General features: G+C 38.2%; 1 protein-coding gene across 6 annotated transcripts in view; it reads right to left on the bottom strand.

Annotated features, from left to right (window-relative positions):
- Positions 1-365: 365 nt before the first annotated feature.
- The window catches only part of LOC129702973 (protein SON-like), a 44016-nt gene continuing 33572 nt past the window's right edge, over positions 366-10809 (bottom strand). Inside the window, exons 9-12 of one of the 6 annotated variants that reach the window (XM_055645094.1) lie at positions 6555-6702; positions 1948-2016; positions 1558-1673; positions 366-601 (exon numbers count right to left, since the gene is read on the bottom strand). In XM_055645094.1, the coding sequence (XP_055501069.1) occupies positions 437-601; positions 1558-1673; positions 1948-2016; positions 6555-6702 (498 nt within the window). In that variant the 3' untranslated portion in view covers positions 366-436. Of the gene's footprint in view, positions 602-1557; positions 1674-1947; positions 2017-6554; positions 6703-9039; positions 9159-10809 lie in introns of those variants that run through there. The other 5 variants (XM_055645093.1, XM_055645095.1, XM_055645096.1 and 2 more) reach the window with 5 other exon arrangements.

Here is a 10809-nt window from a genome sequence, read left to right as displayed (position 1 = left end):
TTTGGTGCCTGTGACTAGACAATCAACTACGGTAAAACCTCTTTAGGGGAGTGAACAAAACCAGAGAGTAAGTGTGCAGGAAAGAACTGCAGATGCTAGTTTATATCGAAGGAAGACACAAAATGCTGGAGTGACTCAGCAAGACAGGCAGCATCTCTGGAGAAAAGGAATGGGTGAGATTTCGGGTCGAGACCCTTCTTTGGACAGAAGCAGGGACTCGACCTAAAACGTCACCCATTCCTTCTCCTGAGATGCTGCCTGTCCAGCTGAGTTATTCCAGCATTTTGTGCCTACCAAAAAGTAAATATTGGATATCGTTCATAAAACTTCAATAATTCAGTGGTCATTTTCAAAATAATTTGCAAGGAAATGCTAATATAATACATCTTTATTTACAGAATCATTGAACAATTTTACAGTAGTAGTGGGAGGTCATTTATGTGGTGGCATCTGAGGCATTCTTAAAATTTGTGGTTGAAATAACACTCTCCTTTGGAACAAGTCCTAGGGCCTGCAGAGCAGTAGTAGCTGCTGAGGCCTTAGCATGCTTCTTGTTGGGACTGGCGTGGTTGGGCTTGTACTCTGTACCATTGATCAGCACCTGTCACAGAAATGTACATCTAAGTTAGATGGTCGGAACTTTTAACAATTTACTTTAATGTAATATTTGAGCATTAAACATTAATCACTATACAAAATTACTAAACCTATCAATGAGTAACACTTACACATTTGTCTGCAACGATGACATTGTTGACACTTGTTAAAACATTAAATACCATTATGAACTTGAATGAAGCAAGGTAGTATTCATTCTACAAGTGAGAAGTCACTATCATTGTAGAGAGCTGATCTATAATTAAAGAAGACATCAACGTGTTTTTGTCTATAAAATTGTTAATGGAATTATCTATTTTTTCCAGGAGGCTAGTTTTGAATTCCATTTTCACTGTTCCTGGATTTTATTTAAATACATTTATAGAAAGTGAGTCCAGACAATTGTGTCTAGTTTGATGTTACTTCATTCTTGCTAACTACCCAGTACAGTCAATAGCTATTTGGGGTAAAATGTCAAATGTGTGCATTCTATTATGTGCATATCATGAAATTAAGGAGCTCATTATTTTTAATTTACAAAGTCACATTTTAATTCACTGGAATTTATTTCTACATTAAATTAAAGGAAAACACAATTTACGGAGAAAATTACAGATGTACGTCAAGGCAATATTACTTTTGCCACTTACATATTTAAGTTACCACATTTAATTTTGTTTGATCATTCCTGAACATGGCTGCGTAAACATTTAGACTGATTTCTATTTAATTTTGGCTGAACTTAACCATGTTCCTATAGTATACAAGGATCAAAATCATTTAATGGCATCCTAATTCAAATATTCTCCCATTAGGTAATTGCTGGCAATCTATTGTTCTATGGGCATGTATTTGTGTCTCGCACTGATTTGATTGTATAAACAAGAAATATTAACAAACTTGTGAAAATATTGCTAACAATGACCTTGAGTTAAATAACGACTGCATTAATATACTGACCTTAAATAGAAAATGTTTACAATGATCTGGGCCACTGTCACGAATCATCAAAAAATCAGGTGGGGCCCATTTTCTCTTGTTACAAATTTCCATTAAAGCAGAAACAGGGTGTTTTCCTAAGGATTATACAAACAGAAAAGAATAGCATTGAATCATCAAATCATAATGATTTGTAATTAAAGTATTACCTTCTTTAGATTCAAGATTGTTTATAACCATGCTACGTATGGGGTGGGGGTAAAATTCAGAATGTTAATACTGTACTAGCAATATGTGATTTTTAGAAAATACATTGACTACTAAGGAAATTGCATTTGTATTATAGTATCCCTGTTTGAGTAACTACTACTTAAATTCAGCAGCAAAATATAAAGATGGGTGTATTTATACCTGATAAGTCCTTCAGTGCTGGGAAATTTCCAGATTTCTTCTGTGCTTTCTCTCCTTCTGCTACCAGACCTAAATGGCAATAATGTTTGCTGTAAATTTGTGAAAGGAATAAACAGCTTACTTTAATATAAACCAGAAGATGCCATTACTTTTTTCTCTAAACTTGCCCAAGTATTTGTGATGTTAAAATGGAGTAACAAGGAACTGTAGATGTTACAATATTAAGATGAGTTCTAATAAAACAGCAACGCTGCGTGTTCACGCGAATGATCATGTGTAGCCCTAAGAGAACAAGGAGATCTATCTCTGAGTAATAGCATTTAAGAAAGGTTGCAGCATACAGGAAGCCATTTGATCTATCAAGCCAGTGCCAACACTGCAAGAGTAAACCAGCCAGTCAGTCTACCATCCCGAGTTTAGAATGTTCTTCTCACCCAAGTCTCTTGCCCTGCAATCCAAAACCAAGATTTCTCATTCTAAACAACACAGCCACATCCAGTCTGCCTCGACCTGTCACAATGTAAATTTTAATTAGATTTCCCCCCCTCCCCTCGTTCTCCTTGGCACTAATGAATACAAACTTAGTTAAATTAATCTCTTACATTGGTGGGGCCAAGTTTAGACCAGGCATCTATTTTGTTGAACACTTGTATTTGGTCCATCAAGACCTGCTGGATCCTCTGGTTATTAACCACTTTCACTCCCATTCCCATACTGACCTTTCTGTCCTGTGCCTCCTCCATTGCCAGAGTGAGACCACATGCAATCTGGAGGAACAGCACCTCATATTGCACTTAGGTGGCTTACAACCTAACAGCATGAACATTGAATTCTCCAATTTCAGGTAACTAACCCACAAACAATGCATCCCACCCTCCTTTTTTTCCCCCGTTTCTTCCCTCTGCCCCACTTGGATTTGCATCCATTTCTCCCCTCCCCTGTTACTTTCTGCCTAAATTTACAACTCTTTTATCCCTATTTCTCTTTTTTTTGTCTTTTCATCTCTGGGCCTTCACCAACCATCCTCCAATCAACCCCCCCCTTGCCTATATCCACCTATTACTTGCCAGGCTTTGTCCTACCCCCACCTCTCTTCCAGCTTTATCTCCATACACCTGAATCAGCCTGAGGAAGGGTCTTGACCCGAAATGTCACCCATCCATGTACTTTAGAGATACTGTCTGACCTGCTGAGTTACTCCAGCACTTTGTGTCTTTTTTCTCAACCCGGGTGAATCTTTGTTGCACTCCTTCTTTGCAAATCTATCCTTTCCAAGTAAAGAGATTAAAACTGCACATAATTCTCTAAGCATAGCCTCATCAAGGCCCTGTACTCTAACCCTCTTACTAAGAATTGCCTTCTTAATTGTTTTCAGTAACTGATGTGCAACTATATCCAAGTCCATTTGTAAATCAGCACAACTAAATCTACCATTGTTTAATTAAAACACAGCTTTTCTGTTTTTTCTACTGAAGTGGATAACCGCATTTATTCACATTATACTGCAGCTGCTATGCTTTTTCCCACTCATTCAATCTAAATCACCTTGAAACCCCTTTCCATCCACCTCACAATTCATAATCACACCCAGTTTTGTGTCATCTGCTGTCTTTAGACAATAGGTGCCCGTGTAGGCCCTTCGAGCCAACTGTGATCATGGCTGATCATCCACAATCCTGCCTTCTCCCCATATCCCTTGACTCTGCTATCTTTAAGAGCTCTATTTAACTCTCTTGAAAGCATCCTGAGAATTGGCCTCCACTGCCTTCTGAGGCAGAGAATTCCACAGATTCACAACTCTGGGTGAAAGAGGTTTTCCTCATCTCTGTTCTAAATGGCCTACCCCTTATTCTTAAACTGTGGACCCTGGTTCTGGACTCCCCCAACATCAGGAACATGTTTCCTGCCTCTAGCGTGTCCAATCCCTTAATAATCTTATATGTTTCAATAAGATTCCCTCTCATCCTTCTAAATTTCAATGTATTCAAGCCCAGTCGCTCCATTCTTTCAACATATGACAGTCCAGCCATCCTGGGAATTAACCTCGCGAACCTACGCTGTACTCTCTCAATAGCAAGAATGTCCTTCCTCAAATTGGGAGACCAAAACTGCACACAATACTCCGTGGTCACATTAGGGCCCTGTACAACTGCACAACTCTTTGCTCCTATACTCAACTCCTCTTGTTATGAAGGCCAACATGCCATTTGAAATATATCGAAGGTAAACAAAAATGCTGGAGAAATTCAGCGGGTGCGGCAGCATCTATGGAGCGAAGGAAATAGCCAACGTTTCGGGCCGAAACCCTTCAGACTGATGCAGGGTGGGAAGAAGAAAGGAAGAGGAGGAGCCAGAGGGCTGAGGGAGAGCTGAGACGGGGCAAAGTCAATGTTCAGGCCACTGGGGTGCAGACTGCCCAAGCGGAATATGAGGTGCTGCTCCTCCAATTTCCGGTGGTGCTCACTCTGGCAATGGAGGAAGCCCAGGACAGAAAGGTCAGATTCGGAATGGGAGGGGGAGTTGAAATGTTGAGCCACAGGGAGATCAGGTTGGTTAATGCGGACTGAGCGGAGGTGTTCGGCAAAACGATTGCCAAGCCTACGCATAGTCTCACCAATGTAGATCAGTTGACATCTAGAACAACGGATGCAATAGATGAGGTTGGAGGAGATGCAGGTGAATCTCTGTCGCACCTGGAATGACTGCTTGGGTCCTTGAATGCAGTCGAGGGGGGGGGGGGGGGGGGGGGGTAGGTAAAGGGACAAGTGTTGCATTTCTTGCGGTTGCAAGGGAAAGTACCCGGGGAGGGGTTGGTTCGGGTGGGAAGGGAAGAATTGACCAGGGAATTGCGGAGAGAGCAGTCTTTGCGGAAGGCAGACGGGGGAGATGGGAAGATGTGGCGAGTGGTGGGGTCACGTTGGAGGTGGCGAAAATGATGGAGGACTATTTGTTGTATGTGACGGCAAGTGGGGTGGAAGGCGAGGACTAGGGCTCTGCCTTTGTTCCGAGTGGGGGGGGGGGGTGGGGAGAGAGAGCAGTGTTGCGGGATATTGAAGAGACCTTGGTGAGAGCCTCGTCTATGGTAGGGGAGGGGAACTCCCATTCCTTGAAGAATGAGGACAATTCCGATGCCCTGGTGTGGAACACCTCACCCTGGGAGCAGATGCAGCACAGACGGAGGAATTGGGAGTAGGGGATGGAGTCCTTACAGGAAGCAGGGTGGGAAGAAGTGTAGACTAGATAGCCATGGGAGTCAGTGGGTTTATTGTGGATGTAGGTCGTAAGTCTATCCCCTGCGATGGAGATAATGAGGTCAAGAAATGGTAGGGAAGTGTCGGAAATGGTCCAGGTGTATTTGAGTGCCGGATGGAAGTTAGGGAAGTCTCCTCCCTGTCTAAGTTCTCCCTCAGCACTCTGGCTCCTCTTCTTCCTTTTTTCTTCCCACCCCCTCACCCGGCATCAGTCTAAAGAAGGGTTTTGGCCCGAAACGTTGCCTATATCCTTCGCTACATAGATGCTGTCGCACCCGCTGAGTTTCTCCAGCATTTTTGTCTACCTTTGATTTTCTAGCATCTTCAATTCCTTCTTGAACATTTGAAATATACCACTAGGTTCCCCCATTCAAACATATATGTTACGAATTGCTGTTTGAATAAAGACATGAAATACACATCTCATTTTTATATTACCAATATATCTCCAAGTAACTGGGATAATAACCTAAGAGATTCAGAATGGCATTCACTCCATTGAGCAGGAATGATTGGAAATTAAACTGTTAAGTACTAGATAAAGAGTTATAGAGTTAACTCTAGCAAATAAGAGTTACCTTGAGTACACCAGACTATAAGTTTTTTTTTTAATGTTTTGGCTTCTACAGATTAGTGCACATTACTGAGCAGGAATGAGTGGAAATATGATGTGAAGAGGACATTGTGATTCTGAAGCACGATATAGACAGATTGAATGATTGGGTGAAAACGTGGCAAGTGGCAGTTTAACATGGAGAAGTGACAAGTCAAGCACTTTGGTAAGAGAAATCAAAAGGCAAATTATTTAAATGGAAAGACAAGCAAATGAGTGAAATTCAGTACATGAATTACAAAAGGTTGTCAGGCAGGTTCAACAAGTAGTTGAAGTTTAAGAATATGTTATATTGTGTGAGGCAACACCTAGAATACTATGCAATTTTGGGTCTTAAAAAAATATTTTTGTATGTTCGTGTGTTACGCCCTTGTGAGGCATTCACAAACGTTACCCTTTGTTTGCTGATCATTTCCCTCCCCCCACCAACATGCACAATCTGAACACCACTCCCCACCAACAACAATCTTACCCAAAACCACCACTAGTTACATTTTCAGTATTCCCATTGCAACACGCTCTCTGTAGCAGCCGCACACATTGGAGAACAAATTATAAACTGACCACACATTTCTACCTATTTTTGGTGATAGATGAAAAATTGTGGACACCTGATTTATTTATCAACCTTTTGGCTTCAATCTTCATGATTAGAATAGAAAACTAACATTTACGTATTCAGAGAGATTATCACTTTTTTGATTCTGCTATATTAATGAGCAAAAGCCAATGAGCATCTTCACCTTTACGGTCAGTCTTGAAGTCAACAACTATAGGCTCTACCGTTCCATTTTTGTTTTTTCCCAGTCCTTCTCCTTCTCTCCATCCCATTTTTTGCATCAATTGTGCTCCCATTCCTCCAGTTAAAGGGGCAGCTTTCAGGAACTGATCCTGTTCGTAAGTAGACAGGTTTAATGAAAACAAATCTTCCAAGATGGCAATGTCATCTTTACAGCTATACAGATCTGAATTTTCTGAATGCATCATTACACAACACATCATAAGTATGAATCAAATAATCCAAATTAAAAATGTAAATAATTAAGTCACTGTTTAAAGAGCTTTCGGGAAACATGCTTCAAAAAGACAGTGTAGTTGTGATCATAAATGGAAATGAGCAGAAGGGCCTTGAGCAGGATGTAAATTTAGTCAGAGAGTGGGAATAAGTAGTAGATAAGCTGGTTTGAAAATTACATTAACTTAATATTTAGTATTTAACTTGAAATATTATTAAAGTAAAAGACAATGCAAACTTGGCAACAATTAACCAAATGGCCTGGCAGAATAGTTGCAACTAAAGTGGCTGAAAAGGAACAAATTAAAATAAGTAGGAAGCTAGGTTAATACTTGTAACTTGGATGCATATAAAGAGTGTAGAAGCAGTTTCTGCTGACAGACTGGTCATAAATGGAGTGCATCGTAAAGGGTGCAAAATTGAACATTTGGTGAGTGTGAATCAAATGCAATATAAAGCTGCAGAAAGTGAAGCTGGCATAATTCATCCAAGCTTAGGCCGTCCGTAATTTCAATACTATCCGGTGATTTAGTGTTTAATCCATGCTCTGTAACAAAAAAAAAAAATCCTTTCACTGGTAAAACAAAATATAGAAATAATATTATCTAAGATATGCAAAGTAAGCTGTGTAGATTGCAGTAGGTAGGGCTTTGTGGAGAAAAATAATTATTTAGTGTAGATATGTATGTTTCAAATCTCGCTGCCTCAGCATCATTCTCAAATAAAAATTTGTGATATTCCAATTGGGGAGGATTACCTGGACTGTTTGCTCCAGACTACATTCACACCTTGTACAGAGATGCACAATCATAACAGGCTTGGTATAGAGTATATGAAAATGGGAAGACATTTTTGATAGAAATTCTGCAAAGACCCATCCCATGAAACAAAAGTGAATTACTTACTACCTGTGACAGTTTAAATTGTATTCTACAAATAACAATTGACCTTCAATCAAATGTTAATTATAAATATGGGGGAAAAAGGCCGATATATGGAGTTTGATTACATTGCAAACGGTTGAAGAGGGCTAGCGTATAAATTGCTATGCCTGCTGTTTAGATATTTGGAGTGCAGATGAAAGCTATGCATTTGAAAACCAAGGAAAAAGTGTACACAGCTAGATCTCCATTGAGACTGCACATGGCAACAAGGCAGCTAAAAGGATTTAACTAGTCTACAGAAAAGGGGAAGTTTTCAGCTCAGTTATGAACCATCGCTTCCCTTTGTCCTTCCTCACTCTCTCTGCCAACTCAACACCAGCCATTGTTGAATATCATAGCTCAACAAAATGTCAAATTTTGTAGAGATAAGTGACTATTAATACCTTATGGGGAAACCCGATCCAGCAGTCAAATACTAATAGTTATATGATTTGCATGGTCAATTTAATAGTTAATGGTTATTAAAGTGTGATAATGAGGCAAACCATGTAATATTACAGGCAATATAAGTTTCATTATATTGCATTCACTTAAAAAAAAAAAAGGGGAAGATAATTGTACCATTGACCTGAATATCGAGGTGCTACTCTGGACTATTATTAAAAGGTATTTTGCTCATGAATATATTAACTATCTGTAGTTAGTAATCCACCCAGAATTAAATAAATCATCATAGCTAAAGTGGCAAAAAAAAGCTATTTTAACTTTTAATCAGCAGCCGTGTTCAGCTGTAAAGAAACCCCGAAGGTTTGAGGTTACCCACTGACAAAATGTGATATCACAGTAAACACATTTACTGTTAGGCTTTATTTTGGGAAAAAGTAAAACTATAAAATCTAATTAAAATGTTAAACCATGCAAATACAAGTTATTTTAGTACAGTCATTGTTTTTAAATTTAAAACAACTCATGCATGAGCGCCAAATGTATGTTGAATCGTGAATATAAAGCATCAGATTCATAAAGGACTGAGATTAAGAAAATTATAGTTAATATATAGAATTCAATTAGTTTAGTAGGTTATTTAATGAAGACTTTAACTGTTTTCATACTGCTGTCTTCAATTATTGTTTTAAGCAAACCATAGAATTCAAAGTTCATTACAATTAATCAGAAACATCTTTGAAACTTAAACGTTTTCTTTCTTTAACGACGTACTGGAACACATGCAGAAACTGTCTAAACAGCTTATAGAGTAACGCTTCAAATAAACCAATGATGTGGAATACCAGGAGACTCATCCCAAAAACCTGGATGGTTTTTACTTACTTCCGTTTCCTTCTTACCCTGTTTTTCGAGGAACCTCAGAAAAGAAAGAGGCAACCATGCAGAGAATGATACAAACCCCAGCCAATGTCGCCCAGGGTTCCGTCCTGCTTTTGCACCTGCTTTGCAATGATAGAATTTTTTTATCATCAACATCTGTTTCAGTATCTCCAATATGTATTCAGTTCACAAATCCAATTTCACTACGTTATTAACTGCACACAATTTACATAGAAAAGAGACATAAAACAAATAATTTATTACAAAGTATTTTCTTTCCATATGTTCTACTATAAAGGTCTGGAATGCATTAACTCCATATATAATTACTAATATACTAAGTGACACAAAATCTTGTTCATGCTTCTTTCTCAATCAAATTTGTGCATTGAAAACAAGAAGGTTCTGTAGTAATATGAAAGACCCTGTTGTTCAAAACTAATGTCTTTGGGGAACGAACACTTAACAATAATATCCTCTGAGAAAGTCATACTTAGTATTCAGTAACTTGCAAATTTTTGAAATATACAAATAATATTCATCATATTGCATTCTGAAGATTTAGGCAGATACAAAAGGGCATTAATTTTTGTTTTAAATCAGACATGGGGAGCTGGACAATTTTAATTTATGCTTTAAAATTTATGTTTGATAGATAAAGAAAAGCTTATAAGAAATTTATGTAAGTATAGCAGATATGCTTGTTGAGTTTGCTTTATCAGCTTGGTTTATAGAGCTAGATAGTATCCCAGTGCATTCTACTGGGCTGGAGGGAAAGGGGGATGTGCTTTTAAAGAAGAACCCTAAATGTCAAGGAGACTGATTGTTTGAATCAGTAAAGTAAGCAGCCAGGAAGATTCTTGCCATTTTACCCAACCCTTACCACTACTGTAGATGGAACTTGGAAAGAATGTAAAATATAGATTTTAAAACAGGAAAATTATGCAAGTGGGATAAGTAGAGCAGCAGGCAAGACGCAAATGACCATATATTTGTAGGAGTTATGTCATTATGCGGTAGGACTGTATTGTAGAATACTACCTCTGCAATAGAACGGTATGGACCACTTATCGCACTATTATGGACTTGTTTTCTAATAGCAATTTGCACTAATCTGTTTTATGCACACTTTTACTGTCTTTTTACTGTCTTGCAGAATTATGCATAATTTATCTTGTGTGCTGGTTGAGGCTATGTGCCTGTGATGCTGCTGCAAGCAGGATTTTCATTGCATCTGTTTCTCACCATACGATATGACAATAAACTCGACTTGAAATTCAGAGCAGTTTGTTAAGAGCAGAAGGGAAATAAAATACTTAATTTCCAATGAACACCAAATGTATGAAAGATTTATGTCAAATCAAATTGTATGACTTTGAAAGACAAAAGCTTTTGATGGTACACATGATATAAAAGATATATGAAACAATTGTTTTTGTACCAATTTTAATTTGGGCTCCAGTTAAATTCTCTTTGCAAAACTGCATATTTTATTTGTGAACTGGATACACCACTGAACATGAACTGAAACAGACATTAGTTTTATTTTGTTCCTCAAATAGATTGACTATAGAAATGAAGCACCAACCATGTAACATTCAACAGTTTGTAAAAAGAAATATAAAAACACAAAGTATTACTTTTCCTTTTATTATTTCTTTCTTGTTTAAACTGAAAGCAGCTTGCAATGCCAGTTGAAAATATTGTGACAACTGCTACAATTTATGTAAATATATAGCACTTGGTTAGGCTAAAGACAGCTTTAAAACATTA

The sequence above is a fragment of the Leucoraja erinacea genome, chromosome 13 (genome assembly GCF_028641065.1).
Source record: "Leucoraja erinacea ecotype New England chromosome 13, Leri_hhj_1, whole genome shotgun sequence".
In the NCBI taxonomy this organism is placed as follows: domain Eukaryota; kingdom Metazoa; phylum Chordata; class Chondrichthyes; order Rajiformes; family Rajidae; genus Leucoraja; species Leucoraja erinaceus.
Note: the sequence above shows the minus strand (reverse complement) of the source record. Positions and strands in the feature narration are given on the sequence as shown.